General features: G+C 36.4%; 3 protein-coding genes across 3 annotated transcripts; 2 read left to right on the forward strand and 1 right to left on the reverse strand.

Moving 5' to 3' along the window:
* Positions 1-918: 918 nt before the first annotated feature.
* LOC108972555 lies at positions 919-2,004 on the reverse strand. Its single transcript, XM_018939184.1, is given in 5 exon segments — positions 919-1,016; positions 1,080-1,115; positions 1,118-1,244; positions 1,299-1,712; positions 1,714-2,004. Coding segments are annotated over 5 exon segments (966 nt in total).
* Positions 2,005-2,555: 551 nt separating this feature from the next.
* On the forward strand, positions 2,556-5,637 carry LOC108972557. The gene is made up of 4 exons (XM_018939187.1): positions 2,556-2,631; positions 4,476-5,091; positions 5,174-5,370; positions 5,453-5,637. Exons 1-4 carry the CDS (start codon positions 2,556-2,558, stop codon positions 5,548-5,550), a joined length of 987 nt encoding a protein of 328 aa, XP_018794732.1. The 3' UTR covers positions 5,551-5,637.
* A 2,461-nt stretch (positions 5,638-8,098) lies between these two features.
* LOC108972556 lies at positions 8,099-11,494 on the forward strand. The gene is made up of 4 exons (XM_018939185.1): positions 8,099-8,608; positions 10,351-10,957; positions 11,021-11,217; positions 11,282-11,494. Exons 1-4 carry the CDS (start codon positions 8,305-8,307, stop codon positions 11,380-11,382), a joined length of 1,209 nt encoding a protein of 402 aa, XP_018794730.1. The 5' UTR covers positions 8,099-8,304; the 3' UTR covers positions 11,383-11,494.
* Positions 11,495-16,826: the final 5,332 nt, after the last annotated feature.

Raw genomic sequence — 16,826 nt, forward strand, 5'->3', positions numbered from 1 at the left:
CTTTCGGAAAATTCATTGTAAATTGTTTGCTGTGACTTCCATATTTTCTGTACTAGTTCGGTACCAAGACGAATGGCGCTTTTGTGAATCTCACCAGTTATTTAGTTTCTYCGAATAGCTTTTTGGCGTGGAACCCAGTATATATGCAGCCGATACTTCTGCTGACCCAACGTAATGCGATCCGAGATTTTTGCCCTAACTGCCCCCTGGCTATCGGTATATGGTTCTACATAGATATATTGATCTCTTCATGTTGCTTCCTGAGTGGTGAACTATGTAAACCGCTGTCTTGGCAACAGTCGGGAAGCTTGCAGGGTGGCCTCCGAACAATGTATTCCGGCTTTCAAGTGTAATAAACCGTATATATGTATGTACATATGTCATAAAAATTTCCTTTGCAAAGTCGAACATAGGTAGAAGCTCCTTTCGCTCCTTTGATACTCTACAAACATAACCAAAGAGACTCTTTTGTGATTTCAGTTAGAAGCATGCAAATATAAAAAAAAAAAAAACAATTTTAACAAATCTAAACCTTTGTTAAAAAAAAATTTACATTTTTAAAAGAAATAAATTCTGTGTGGCAACATTTACACTCTTACGTACAACTTAAACATAAAAAGCTCGACAATACCGGCTAAAAAAGCACGTAGACATTTTATTTTCCAATTAAAACTTTATGAATAAGCTCGATTTTACTTAAGGCTTCTTGCAATTTGACATATGCCTTAAAAGCTTTAGAGTGCTCTATATCAAAAACATTAAAATATAACTGCACTGCGCAAGTCAACTTAAGCTCTTCAAAACCACTTGCTTTTAGCTTTGCCATCACACAAGTCACTACAAAGCTCTTAAGTGAATAAGCTTTTATTAAAACTTCATATTGCAGCTTCAAGAGCTTTTATTTACAAACTTTTTTTATTACACAATTTGGTAGCTTAAAGCSAACCCAACGTCCTGTCCAGCTTTGTAATTGCCATCACTGTTGCAAACCAGCACTAGTGGTCCTGGGTTGGTGCCTGAAATTGGCGTTTCGAATTATTAGCAAGAACAACAAATTTATTGTCATAAAAATAATGTACTTGCCACTGTGTCACCCTGTATGCTGCTGCCACAAACACAGTCGCTTGGGGTATCAGTAAATAATCTTCACTTAAGCCCTCGCTAGGCAACTGCGGTCGGCAATAATTGTCCAATTCGTGAAATTTCTGGCGACTGTATTCCGYTCCCAGTCTGAAGTAGCGCATCTTAATACTGTGAACGTAAACAGATTTGCCGTTATTACAATGTCAATTTGTAACATCGTTAATGAAAGTTTGTTCGAGCAATTTTGAGGACTGTTGACGGCGRAAGCCAATAGCATAATTCAGGTTCGCCGGATAAACACACGAACCGCCATTATAATTGAACGTAGTGATAGTGCCAACGGCTTTTGGAAAGTATTGCAGGCAACCAGAAGGTGCAAGAAGGAAATTGTCAGCGCCGTTGGATCGTGGGTCAATATCGCTCTCACGGTGCATATTATTATTACCCTCCACTTCAAAAGGATCGATAGTGCCACATAATGCTAACCTTGATTGACACTCCAGGTACTCTATGTTCATATTCCAACATGCCGCCGTCAGATTTCGGTCGGCTTTCGAACGCAGCGCAGTAACTATACTCAAATCGATGCTCTTGACGCCGGCGGTGCGATTGAACTACACATAAATATGTATGTTTTCCGACCTCAGTGCCGCAAAGTTTTAACCCGTTCACTGCGAAGTAGTCTTTCATGCATTGCACGTACATAAATCGTTCTGCGCGTCGGTATGTCAGCGAGAAATCGATACGTAGCTGACAAACATTGTTGTTGTAAGCGTTAATGCGATAGTTTTATTCTTGTGGGGGACGCCCCGGCGGCAGCAGTTGAATGTGCTTGGCAGCGTTGGTGGTGGCATAGGCGACAGGTGTGGCACAAACAATAAGCCTCGCTGCTGCGAAGAAGCGTTGAGCGTTGATGCGCATATTTTCCGATTTGATAACTCAATTTATGAGTTTCAATGGGACGATTACAGAAATATTGACTTAAATTTAAAAATTATTCATTGGCTTTCACATTTTAAACTATAGAGCTGCCATTTGAGTCTGCGTGCTGAAATTTAGATAATAATCAATCTTTTTCCAGCGCCTTCGCTGCAACCTTCTTAACACACTTGACGGTGCTGCTGCAATCAGTAAAATCACTAATTGATATTGCCGTTATCTCAAACCGTTATCGCGCCTCCAACTGTTTACTTGCATTTGAACAACCTGCGCCGAAGATGTGTCATAACTGATCGAGAACGGGCTTCTCGACGTTTTCSGCAGTATTGCCSAAATATCGAACAACCCGTTATCTAATTGTAATTGATTATTTTTGTTTTCTAGTATTTCGGGCGTGTATCTCGGCTGTTTTGCAATCTGTTGTTATTGTGCGTCTGCAAAAGTCTCTTGCAAACTCACTCTGCTCTTATGAAATATTTAATGGTAAATAAGAAATTATTTTTTCTTAGTTAATTCGATTCTTTTCTGGTGTAATGTTGTTTCGTATTAAGCATTTGGTGTGCCTCGTTTCGCTTATTGCGTGCTTCAGTGTGTCCTCGCCGCAAATATGTAAGTTTGGTACGGGTGAAAGTCAAATTTGAGTGAAAAATCCTTTTTTGGTATCTTCTAACATTTCTTATTGGTATTCTAAGGTTTCTAGTGAAATTAAAAGTCAATAGAATACGATCTTTGGGGGCATAACGTCAAATTATTAGGCTATGTTATGAGGTCAGTTATTCGACCAACAAGCCTTGAACATGATCTTGGCTATCTTACATATTTTGACAATCTCATCAATTATTTACTTTCCAGGAATTATTTTGTGGCATAGAACCCAGTATTAATGGAGCTGCTTTCCTTCGCGTTAGGGACTCATATCCGATATGAGATTACTGCTATAATTCCGTGTATTTTGATTTTTGTTKATGTTGTTTTCTGCGTAATTAGGTATTTCAGTCATAAARACTTCCATCAAGAAAAAACTGCCATATTCCCATGAGGATCACCTTGTTTTTCGACTTTTTTTCCTCACTTTGGCGTACATTGTTTGTGCGGAAAGTAATAAGACGTTGATTAAAAAAAATTATTGAACTAATCGTTACAATTCTTTCAAAACTTTCAAAATAGGCTCCTTCTGCGTCGATGCAGCGCGGTTTCCAAGCATTGAAGGCGTCACGGAAGGCATTCTCTATCTACCGTCTCAAAATGCCTATTTTTGGGGTTCATTTTCACATATSTTCAAATTTTCTTGGCACACTTCCACTCGGCGCAATTTCTGGRCGTCAGTGTGCATTTTTGGGACTATCCTCGCGCGCACCTTGCCCATGTTCCGTTATAATGTCATGAACCACATATTTTGATAAATTTAACATCTGCAGGATGTTAGCAGGTCGCATGTCGCAGGTCTCCCAGCACGGTCTTCATCTCAGTCAGTGCACTCACGCTCCGAAGTACAGTCGCGGCGAAATAAAATCAGTCCTATTACTTTTCGGACAGACCCTGTATTTTTCCCGGTTTCAGCCTATTTTTGGAGCCATATTCGTTAGATTGTTGAACAGTGTAGATATAATATTCATAAATACACTTCTCATCACCAGCAATGATGCGTTTGATGAATGTAAGATACTCAGGTCCGATGTCAAGCATTTCTTTTGTGGTCTCTACACAATGTCATTGTTGCAAAAGTTGTTGGTCCTTTGATACGAGTCTAGCATTGACACGCTTTATACCCACAACATTCACAAATATGTGTTGAGTCGAGTCAAAAGTAATATTGAGATCCTCTGTTATCTCACTGATGCCAACAGTACGATTCACAAGCACTGTTTTCATTTTCGATATTATCGTCAATAGAGACGACGATACGGACGACTCGTATGAGGCATGTTTTCGATGATTTTTCGACGTTTGCTTTGTGCATTAATACTTGTGTTCGTGATAAAGCAGACTCCCGAAAAGAATTTTGCAATATTTTCACCGCTTCTAGTTCCAGAAGATATCAAAAYCACAATAATACGTATGATCTTCCACCGGTCGGGTAAGTTCCAGAGCTGTAGTTTCTTCCGTCGATTACYACTTTTCTTGTAGTCCTTGTTTTGTAATATACTCGACGTTCTTCCGTAGATTGGAAATTGGAGTAGATTTTATTTTATTTATTTATTTATTTTTTTTTTTTTTTGAGGGTGACGGGGTGGTAAATGTCTTCCGCATCTAACTAAGGAAATCATTATATTATTATACAGTGTTGTTAATAACCGATTTTCATCATTTCTAATCATCTTTTTTTTAACAACAGTCACCAGATTAAACTAATATATAAGATATCCTCATTTGGTCTTGCTGATTAAAGTCTAATTTGAAAAACGACCAAATCACTTAATATTGCATACTATTTTAATCTCTTTCTCTCACAGTAAATTTCCAATGTGGCCAAACGACACGTCTTAAGCGGATTGTTATACGCAGCGCCGCACAACCATTTTCTTCATCCACATGCCAATACACGATCCGACGTCAGAGCACTCATGTTTGCCAATTACTCGTACGTTTTCAACAATTCGAGTTACAACAGCCGACCACCGACTCCGTTGCGAATACTTTAACTTGCACCGACTCCTTCACAGTCGGACGGTTTACGCTGTGCGGTGATAATAGCGGACAACACATTTATATACCATTTGAAGGGGACTCAATGGTTCTAAATTTCAATTTACCGTCGCGTTCGGCGCAAGCGAATTGGCATTTGRTTGTCGAGCAGCTAGAATGTCCACCAGCACCGAGTCATTTAGCTGACGGCTTACCACCGCTCATTGGTGGCATGATYAAAGATYTGCTAGACTTGCGTAATGTCTTCTCGAGGTTCATCAGTGACATGGATTTGCTGGCGCCAGCTGGTTGTGATCAATATTATACWGAACCATCGGGCGTGATAAAGAGTTTCAATTATCGTGATGGCATCAATATGCACTATATGACCAATCTGAAGTATACGATTTGTATTAAACAAACGATGGAGGCAAATGCGATCGAGTGAGTGGCGAATTTTTGACTTGGTTGCGCTGTGTTCATTATGACATTATTATATTTTTTTCTAATATTTAATTTTTTKTAGATACACCGTTAAAAAGTTTTCATTATCCTCCGAGTTGCCGTCTGAATTTTACAACGAGGCTTGCCATCCTTTCATTTTCACCGAGGGACGCCAGAGCGATTATCTTATGATACCCAATTCGCACTTTGCCGACAATGCAGCCGTTCAGCCGACGTATTTTTGTGGTCAAGGCCTTACAGCGGGCCAAGTTGTCATCGGTGAGTTTTCTTTGATTTGGTGTGATGTAGAAATGTATTTATTTATTTATTTATTTATTTTTTTTTTTTTTTGATATTTCAGGTTCCAGACCATTTATAATGCACTTTTCCAGCGATGAGCAATGGCATTCGGAAGAAACAGGCTTCAGCATCGAATACCGCATTAAGGYGGCCGTTTAGATTTAAGAACTGTGTGTCAAAATGAAATTCAAAATATGTGTGTTTCAAAGCGAGCACTATTAGTTCTTCAAATATATATGTATGTATAAAAATTCGGCAGCAAAAAGCCTGTATTTCCGTTACTRCAGTCGACTTCGTAGGTGCCACGAAACTGCACCTTTTGATTTCGAAAATTACACTACTTAAACAAAMAGTTCTTTGATATGAAAGAAAGTGTTTTAGTAGCGAGATCTTTTGAAAAATAAAAACAAATGTTGGATTATGTTGAACTCGATCTATATCGAGACAATGCTATTTGAGGAAGAATYATACTTGTAACATTAACCTACTTGAGACTTTCACTTATTTTAAWGCAAATCTCTATAGGGCCTTCAAAATATACTCCCCTTACTAGCATCTCAACGATAAATCCAATTTTTCATACTCTTCATATAAGCCTCAACTAGGATGGCTTGCAGCGGATTTTTTATTCTTTTTTTTGGTTTCGGTTCCTTTTTGATTCATTCCTGACCTTCGCTAAATACTTTGTTCCACTCAAATATAATACAATAACATTTTCAACGATTCCGTAGACGTAAATCGAGGTCAACATCATCTCTAGAGTTGGGTCTGCTTCTGATGACAATATGTCCAATTTTGCGGTAGACTCTGTACATATCAATGTTAAGCAATGAAAGCATGTGAGCTGAGTTGATTTAGCGCTGACCGTCTGTTTATATATCCCTACAATTCTGAGATTTTGATCCGACAATTTTTTAGTCGCCCTTTACTTACCAAGTGGCATATAGCTACCATGCAAACTGAACGATCGGAATCAAGTGTTGTATAGACAATTTTACCATTGGCGGAAATATCTTCAAGAAATTTAGCGCGGAGCAGCCGAAGTTAACGTTTTTCCTTGTTATTTCATAGGATTATTAAATTTATTTTAAGGACAAGACTATTTATACAATATATTGTGACAATAAATTGTAAATAATGCCTTCAAAGTAATATACACCCGATCCAATACACACCATCCAACGATGGAAATTTTATTTTAAAGAAGTATTGTGAAAAGTACCCCGAAAAGTAAATTAAAAAGTAAAATATTTAATTATTCATCAACAATTATTTCGTCGCMTTCAAATTAATCCCCACCAGATGTAAAACACTTACATATATGCCAACAATTTTTCCAGTTCTCGAAACATTTTTTTGAAGCATTTTTTGGGATGGCTTTAATTTTTTTTTTTTTTTTTTTTTTGGTTTCCACGTGTTTTCTCACCTTCATTCCCATAATCTCTTGACATCCCTGTAATACTAATAATCTAATACTTGCCTGACTGTTTTCAAGCTCCATATCCTTCACTTTAATTTTAATATTTTCATCAGTTGAATAGATCGAAGGTTGTCCAGAACCATTCTTGAATCACCGTAAGCCTCTTCAACATTCTCAACAATTCAGCTCACGAAATTTGGTTAGAAATACAAAATTTGAGACAAATTCTTTGTTGGTTTTTTTTATTCATATATAGGAATTAAGGACAGTCCAGAGAGGATTATGATTCATGAATTGGAATTCCCAAATGCACTATTTTCGAATTGGTATCGATTTATTGGTAAACTCATTTGGAAATGAGATATTTAAAAGAAAAGGAAGAACGAAACCGAATTTGTTAACCAAATCCCACAGAGGTGCGTAGCATGTCGTTAAACTGAAGTGCTTACATCAAYAACTGTATATCTGTGAGCTCAGAGCAAAATCAATATTTGACTAAGATATGAACAAGCAAACATTGCCCAATTTAGAAATTCCAACTAAAAAAATTTGTGACCAAAAACAAAGCGAAACAAATTAGTAGCTTAAATCATGCAAGTCAATGGGTGTGAAAAGCATACATACGCGGAGATGACCACCGAATAACAGTTAATAGAACGAAGCGGCTTTGGTTGGTTGGCAGCGCTGTGGCGCGCATTTATTGCTCCAATAGAGACCACACAACTTTTCGCGAAGACTAACGTTATAATGTGCAAATACTATATTATACTAAACAAAAAAATAAACTCCAACACAACAACAAATGAAAAGTTGATGAATTTAAAACAAACGGCAAATTTTGGTTAATACCATTTCGCTATTTTGCGAGTTTGCATATCACTTTCGAGCACTTAAAACGCTTGTAAATATTTGCACATAAGTAAGGTAGCCGTAGACTCGAGCACAGCGCTGTTGTTTTTGTAAACCAGCGAAGAACGGTATCTATCAGCGTGTAAGGGGATGTGTAAAGTGTGTGAGCGAAAGAATAAATTTGATAATTGCTCGCTATGACTTGTGTTGTGTTGTTGGTATCCAAGACACATACCACTACTCGGTTGCTCGGCATGCAAAGATCGAGCCAACGAGCGTTCGATTGGTGCAACGAAGAATGAGCACTCAACCCAATAATCGCCGAGATGGCGGCAACGCATTGTACGTCAAGTCAGGCAAGTCAGGCCAGTCAGGTGTGCTATGACAGATCTATAAAATGAAAGCTTCGTGTAACTAACGGCACAGTTTGCGGTGCGTGCGCGTGCGTTATACGAGTGTGGGCGAGAGCGTTATTGAATTGGTGATTGGCCATAATTTAGCTATTTAAAAAGTGACAAAAGTGTTTAATGCAGGAGCGAATAAACTAAAAGGCTTTAAGAAAAGTGTAAAGTGTTAGTGAATCTGGAATATTTTTATTTGAATCAAACATATGTATGTACTGAGAAATCAATAAATTTACAAATATGGTATCATCGCTRTGGAAAATTATAGCTTTAGTTTTAATTTGTGCTCATGCGGTGCGGTGCGCCTTGTGGAAGGATAATGTTTTTTACAACAATGTTAATGCAAGTTATGCATATTCGTATAAACCACCGACGCAGGATATGGACGATTCGAGCATGTTTCGACAAGCGCGTCGCAGTGCGGCCAGCGATGCTTGCACCACAAATGAAGGCACTTCGGGCACTTGTCTGTCGCGCTTCAACTGTATGCGTCAGGGTGGCATACCCAAAGGATATTGCAGCACCTATGGCGTGTGTTGTGAAAGTGAGTGGCTAAATACTTGTTGAAGAGCGTGCAAATGTCTGATAAATACAGAAAATAACGTTTATTAAGGGGTTACACGGGTTTCCTCGAGTAAAAACAGACCTTTTTCATACGTTTTTTTCTCAGATAAAACATTAAATATTTTATTTGAATTTTTATTGCTACAAACATACACTAATAACAAAGAAATCCTGCAATTTTTGGAAAAAAATATTTTTAACTCGGGCATTGCCATGCCATTTTCGGTGACCACTCGGGAAACAGATGAATCCGCGTTGGCAGGATAGCTCCTTACAGGATTATCTAAAGTGAAAAAATGCGGTTTTTGGTTAAAACCTTAACTTAGAACTTGGATGAAGGAAAAAAATAGAAAATTGGATTTCCGGCAGGCATTTTAATTAAAAAATGAAAGTTTCAATGAAAAATTAGCGATTTTTTTTTCAAATTGTTGTTAACGAAAAAAATCGTATCTCAAAGGCTTGTTCATGAAGATCGGTTGAGTAGTCCTCGAGAAATCTTGCCAACAGACTTTAAAAACACAGTTTCGCCCTTAAGAGTCAGACTAGTCTAGGAAAAACAAACAAATTATTTAAAAAAAAAAAGCCGATTCAGAAAGATCTACGAAAAGGTTACATGGCGCTGATTAAAACTTTGCTACTTAACTCACATTTAAAAAGAAAACATAAAAAATAATAATTATTACTAATAATCAAATGACTTGCTAAAATATTCATCCTTCAAAAACTGGCGGCTTCCCAATAAAATGAGATTATCATCAAAAGTCCAATTTTTTCGCTATTTACCAAGCATATATATCCAAGAAAAGTTCAAATCGATCTGTCCCACGGTCCACTAAATACAGAGCTTCTAGAAATTCGCGTCTAAAGTTTTGCGAAACAATTTCACTAAGTTACCAAATATTCTTACAAATAGGCTCATATCTCCGACAATACCTGCGGGATCTAATAAAGGATAATGAGATTTTTCAAGAGTCAAGAGGCCTTCTCCACCTTGTCTCCTCAACGTAGTGGAGGTCTTCTTCTTTCTCTGCTTCCACCAATGGGTACTACATCGAATACTTTCAGAACTAGAGCCTTGTAGTTCATTCGGACGACGAGGTCTTCTTCTTTCTCTGCTTCCACCGATGGGTACTACATCGAATACTTTCAGAGCTGGACCATTGTAATTCATTCGGACCTAGACAGCGTAACCGCTGTCTCTTTATTCGCTGAACTATGTCAATGGCGTCATATATCTCGTAGCTCTATCGACAAAAAACCATAAATTTCCCGCAGAACCCACACAAATTATAGGCTTATAAGAAATAGTATTCGATTGGAAAAGGTTTAAACATTTTTTGACAGTGCATTTTCGAAAAAAGGGGAAAACGTTTCTAATTTACTTTTATAAAAAAGCTGTAAGCTTTCAAATATAATATTCAAAGTTGGGCCAGTTTTGAAGGCACAAGATTAGGCTAGTCCCTTAAACTCAAACAAATACGGGGGCGAGCTGTATATAATATTTATATATATTTTAGAGAATTTCTACCTAAGGAATATATCTAAGGAAATTTGTTAAAATAATTTGTAGAACTTTCTATATATAAAATAACCAAAAAAAAATTATAATAATTTATTAAACAAAATATTAAAAGTTTTTAGAACAAATCTTTTATAGTAAAGCAGTTAATATAAACTTATTTTTTCCCCATTTTCACATTTCCCCCCGCTTTGCATCTCCAGCAAATCTACAATGTGGCCAGATTTCTAGCTCGAAGCGCATAATAATCAAAAATCCCGTTCAGTTGCCGACCGTGTGTCAATATGTGATTACGCCCTACAGCAGCAATGTTTGTCAGTTACTCATCGAATTTGAACAGTTCGAATTGAATCAACCGACCAACGATGCTACACTTGGCACCTCAACCTGCGGTGACAGATTCTTAGTGGGTGACTTTACGCTCTGCGGTGAAAATAGTGGTCAACATATATATTTGCCCTACGATGTTGCGGCCGGCGCCACGCAAGTTACATTGGAATTCTCATTTCCCACGAAATGGGCGCAATCCTCATGGAATTTGATCGTTACACAACTGGAGTGTCCACAGCCGAAGRAACGTTTCGGTGCCAGTAGTATGGTGATGCCATTCATGGGTCAAACAAATTTACAAGATCTACGTAAGATTTTCTCGGCGAAACATAGCGATTGGGAATTACTAGCGCCACCCGGCTGCAGTCAGTACTTCCGTCAACCGACCGGTACAATAAAAAGTTTCGGAGATATATACTATATGGAAAATCTACATTACACAATCTGCATACGGCCGTTACCGGGCCCTTCCGTAATCGAGTAAGTGAGGCGGAAGGTGTTTAAGAAATATTTTGGTAATAAAGTGGTTATTTTATATTTCAGATATACAGTGAATAGGTTTTCTTTATCATCGGAGCAAACTGATAATTTCTACGACGAAAATTGCCATCCGCTGATATTAACCGATGGTCGTCAAAATGATTATCTCATGATATGGAATGCGATGTTCAAAGACGATGCAACCATGCAGCCGACTTACTTTTGTGGACAGGCTCTGAGTGCCGGYCAGGAACTAGTTGGTATGTTATGTGGTGCTCTTTCGTGAACACAATTTACTGTTAACTGCTTTGATTCGTTTCTTAGCAACCGCTCCGTATCAAATGTACTTCAATAGCGATGACCAGTGGAGTAGTGTGGAAACAGGGTTCAGCATATCATATCGAGTGAAATCGGCCATAAGTTAATAACATTGCTAAGAGTCAACATTTCTYGGATTTAATATGCATATTTATTGGTTAAATTAAGATTTTTTATAAAAAAAATTGCAATTGAATAAAAGGAACAATTAGAAAATCAGGTCATTGCGATTGAACTTAAAATTTTTTCAAATTATTATACGAGATGTGTTCAGAAAATAACCGGAAAGACACACCAAACTGACCTAGTCCCAAAATGTAAACTTTGAAATAAGACAAATGGATGAGTTATGCAACGCGACCTTGGGTCTATTGTGCCCTCTCCTAAGTCATGACGACCTACCTACCCCCGCCTATTGACGAATTCCAATATACTGCTAGGTGTACTGAGGCATCTGCAAATATCATCCCGAGCAGATGCCTGCAAGTCGTTACAGCTACGATAGTTGAATCCCTACCAAAGTTTGTGATGATTTTGAGGCCTAAGCCACCGCTCGTTCATGGTGTACAACTAACTGACAATCCTTGGCTTGCAGCACTAGGATTTACCACCTAATCGATTGCACACCATTAGTGGTTAAGTAGCTTTGCGTGAAATTAGGATATTTGACTATTTTAATCATCTTTACCTCACTGCACCTAAAGTTTATGTATATTATGTAGGAAAGAATAGCAGCTATCGGTCGAAGACGTCCTGACGACGTCTCGGAAGGTGGGCAGATAAAAATTTTCGTACTGATAAACTTTGTCAGAAGCAGRGAGTGCTTCAGTGAGTAGTCAATAGAGTGAGAGGACTTTAGTCTCAGTGGTATCAAAAGAGGACTTAAAGGCTTTTATGCATTGTTAGACACCACTATACCTATCTACCCATCTAGTCTTGATAATTTGTTTATTCATATATATTGTGATAGGTTAGAGAATATCATTATGTGGCTAGGTAGTATGGCTGTATTTTTATTTTTTTCTTTAAATATCTGATGGGTATTTTTTAAAATTCCTGTGCCGACGGCGTAACGAAATATTCAGCTCTTTAACAAGGAATCACAGTAAGTTATATATTGTATAAATATTTAATTGCAAAATCCACATACATTTCTATACTGTTATACCCTTAGCTCCAATATGAAAGAAAAAAGAAAACAGTACAATAAACAAAAATGTATATAAGTTAGTGAGGAAAAAACATGTAAAGGGCTGGGGGAGTTAGTGCAAATACTTCTTAAATAAATGAGAAAAACGCATTAACGCACTTCTAGGCTGCGACATGATTATCCTTTTAGTAGTAATTAACTAACTAACYACATCAAGTGTTGGCCAACTGCGAGATGTCAGCAGTTCGGAGGGGGCGCCGTTAATTTGTGCAAGTCGACTGATGAAAAAGATGCTTCAATTCAGATGAAAGCCTAAAATAAAAATTGCRTGGGGTAAGCGAAAATAAAGCAATAAATGCAATTCGAATGATATTTCATTAAGGCAAAATATTTATGTGGGAAGAAAATTATATTTAAAGTGTAGGACGATTATTTAAGAATTTCGTATTGAAGAAAAAAATTTTCATTTTCACATTTGCTGGATAAAAATTTCTATGGAATATGTATAATATTGTATTTAATTTTGAAAAGTTCCAAATATTTTTTTGAATTTTATGTATTGTGTCGAATTACAATAAACTGTTAATTGTACAAAGAAGCGCTGTCATTGAAAGAAAGCCAACGAATCAATGATTGCCATAAGAACAATATTATGCTAGGCAAATATGGCGGCAGACGTGCTAATTAAAACACTTAGCGTGATTGGGCGGAACTTTTTTAAAGCAACAACGGAACAAATTTTGTTTTTACGTTAGGGTGGTCTCTATATAAGAGGTCAATTTTGAAAAACGATAAAATATATCCACAAAACGGTTTTAGTCATCCACTCATATATGTAAGCCAAATAGGTTGAGTTCGGAGCAATTTTATTTGAGTCTCAGGAGGGGARAATTTTAAACATCTTAAGCCAMAMAAAAAAAAAAAMAAAAWWAATTAAAATATTTTTTAAAAATACTAAAGTATTTTGCAACAAATTGACAGCCACACAATAATTATTTCATAAAAAGCAGAAGAGAATTCGTTTGGCGCTCCAGAAAACTATTTAAATTACGCAAAAGGCAATTGTCATGTTATCAAATTTGACTCGGGCTGTTTCGTACCAAAACGGCAATACCGAAAATAACAACAAAAAATTGTGATTACAACTTTTTAAGACACACCCTATTATAGTACATATTTACAATAAATAATAAATATACTTGCGGTCAATAAAAAGGCACCACCAAATATAATTGAAATAAGAATCACATAAACAATTTGTTTATAAAGGTGGAAGATAAGAACCATTTTTCGCTGTTTGACTACATTGCGTCAGTTACTTATAATGAGCCACAAAAGACCACTTTTGGTCCTTTGCGATACCAGATGGAGTTCAGTTACTATGTATAGGAGTAGTCATCTTTTAGTAGAGGATTAGCATGACGCGAATTTCAACAGACTCTGTGGCCTCACTATCGATGCCTCTTTCAATGTATCATACCGTGGGGAACGCTGATGTTTACAGCGTAGTCTTGCCAAATGCGAGACAAGTGCTTTGTTCTAGAATAAAATTCACTTCTAAAAGTTTATCAATTGACTTTTATTTGTTGGCTTCTTCGCCGGTCATCTTCACAGTTCATTATATTACATAAGTGCTCAATAGGGCTTAAATAGGGCAAGTTTCCATATCAATCCCAGCGTTGGATCTACTGAATTTCTACTAGTATTTTTGTTGTATATTTGAAATTTTGTGCAAAATGCTAAACGATCACAAGAAATAAATGCGGTACCAAAAAAATCACATATTGGCATGAAGAAAGTGATCTTCCTAGCAGCAGCTAGAATTGATTGCAGCCATTCAACTATTGTTCATCTTTTACAAAAAACAAAATGAAATATTAAATTAAAGTTACCATAACTGAATTAAAATTACCAAAATTGGCAGCAAAATTATTGGCAAAAGGTTATGTGGTCTGTCGAAAGCAAATTTAATTTGCTAAGCTCACAAAACGAGCTTTACTCGCGCCGTTCTGGTAGTGATAGGTGCAGTGAAGAAAATTAAGTTTCCTCAAAGGAAAATGATTTGTGTCCATATTTTGTTGATGGAATAATGAATGCATAGAAATATGTGATAGTGGTTAACCATTTTTTAGTACCCGCAGTTGAATAGCATTATGCTTTAACGGAGAATCTAATCTTCAAAGAGGACTCAGCACCATGTCCCCGCGCAAAATGGCTAAGTTTGGAATGGAAATAAATCTTGTATAAAACATCTAAATATGCTTAAAAAATAAGGGTACATTGTATTTATTTTGAAAATTCTTTATTTATTCTTCCAAATCAATTTCATCATCATTCAAGTAATGTCCTCCTGATACAAAGCACTTATGCCAAAGGATTTTCCAATCTTCGAAACACTGGTTGTAGTCACTTTCCGGGATGGCCTTCAGTTCCGTCTTCGCTGCGGCTTGAATTTCTTCTATCGTATAAAAACGGTGTCTTTGGAGCGGTCTTTTGAGCTTGGTGAACARCCAGAACGGCACGGCACCAGATCAGGTGAATACGAGGGTTGCGGAACGATATGGGTTGAGTTTTTGGCGAAATTATCACGAATTACGAGGGCAGTACGGGATGGTGCATTATCGTGGTGTAAAAAACAAGAATTGTCTTTCCACAATTCCGACCTTTTTAGGCGGATAGCGTTACGCAAATGACGCATAACGTTCAAATAATATTCCTTGTTGCCTGTTTGACCGATTGGAAGGAATTCATAATGCACAACACCACGATAATCGAAGAAAACAGTCAACATGACCTTGATTTTTGAGCGATTTTGCGCGATTTTTTTGGTCTCGGCTCTATTTTGGCACGATATTCGCTCGATTGATCCGTTGTTTCTTTCTGCACCATCCTCAACGTATCCGGAGCAGAAAATTGATTCCGTAAACAAAATTGAATGCAAATTCTTTGCTCAACAAATTTCGATATCGCAAAAAACGAAAAACTCACTTTTAGCAGCTCACATAAAAACAATTCTCCAAATCCTTCGACGCGCGTAGTTCAAATTCAAATATCACCTTATTTTTTGGGTACATATCGTGTATATAATCTTATTCAGCTCGATTTTTTATTTTTATTTGGCGAATACATAATTTCAAATATACAACAAAAATGCGATCAGTGCCTATTAGATCTAGAAGAAATTTCTCCAATTTTATAATTATGTAGCTGAAGGTAGTCTGCAAAAGTGGTGGTGCGTTTCTATTGACCACCAGTGTATATACAACAATATTTATGCAAACAACTAGACATACTATATGTGAATATGCTTGAAGAAAAAAAACTTTTCTGCGACTGTGTGGTTTTAGTAGTGTTTGACGTTTAACAGCGGCACTTAACAGACAACTAACAGTTGACCAGACCATTAAATGTTTCTACTTGCTGCAATAATTTAGGTAAAAATGGCAGATAAATAATAAAAACCTAGATTATCGGCTACTTAATGTTTGGCATGTGGCACTGTTTGTGTTTCCACACATCAATGTGAATGTCATTGGAATTTATTATTTCATGCATTTGTTTACGCTTTTAAGTAGTTATTTGTTTTCGATGAGGAGTCTTAGCAAGTTCTACTAGTTCTAGAAATTGTTGATGATTGTTTGACAACATGTGTAAATTCGTAAAATTAGGTCAGCTAGTTGAGCTTGAAAAATGAGTCAATGCGGGTCCACAATATTTGCTGATATTGATTACACTAGTATAAAAATTTTATGTTTCAAAATTAAATTTTTTTCCGTGTCATATTTTATCAATAAAACATTTCAAGGCTAGAGTGAAAGCAAAGGATGATCCTGATTTTGAATAAGATTTTGTAAATCGCTTATCTAATTTACATTTAGAACTTAGTAAAACGATTCTAATTTGTAAATTAGAGTAATTACTAGCTTTATTAACACTAAAACGGCTACTAGCTTTATTAGAATTAAATATAAATTAAATYGATTATTTTCAAATGTCGAGGCTAAATTTACACATAGTTTAGTAATAAGAAGTAAAATTTTTTAAGAAAAAATTAATTAACACAAAAATGACATTTTGCTTTTTTCACATTATATTACTAAAAACTCTATTTCTAGATCATTGGTATCATCAAAAATCAAAAATGATGTTTTTTAAGGAGAAAAAAGTCCTACGAGTTATCTCGTAGTAGGTAGGTCCTTTTTTTCCTAAAAAAGATATAATATTTGCTTTCTATAGTATTTTGTTTTATAGTTATTATTATTTATTAAAATTATCATAATTTTATTATTATTTCCTTTCTTGCATTACTGGTAGAACAAACTAATTTATATGCTGTGCAAGAAATTGCAACATTGGAAAATGGGAATCAAAATGCTATAAAAAAATTTAAAAGGATATCGA

This window comes from Bactrocera latifrons, unplaced genomic scaffold (genome assembly GCF_001853355.1).
Source record: "Bactrocera latifrons isolate USDA-ARS-PBARC rearing strain unplaced genomic scaffold, ASM185335v1 scaffold_409, whole genome shotgun sequence".
NCBI classification, from domain to species: domain Eukaryota; kingdom Metazoa; phylum Arthropoda; class Insecta; order Diptera; family Tephritidae; genus Bactrocera; species Bactrocera latifrons.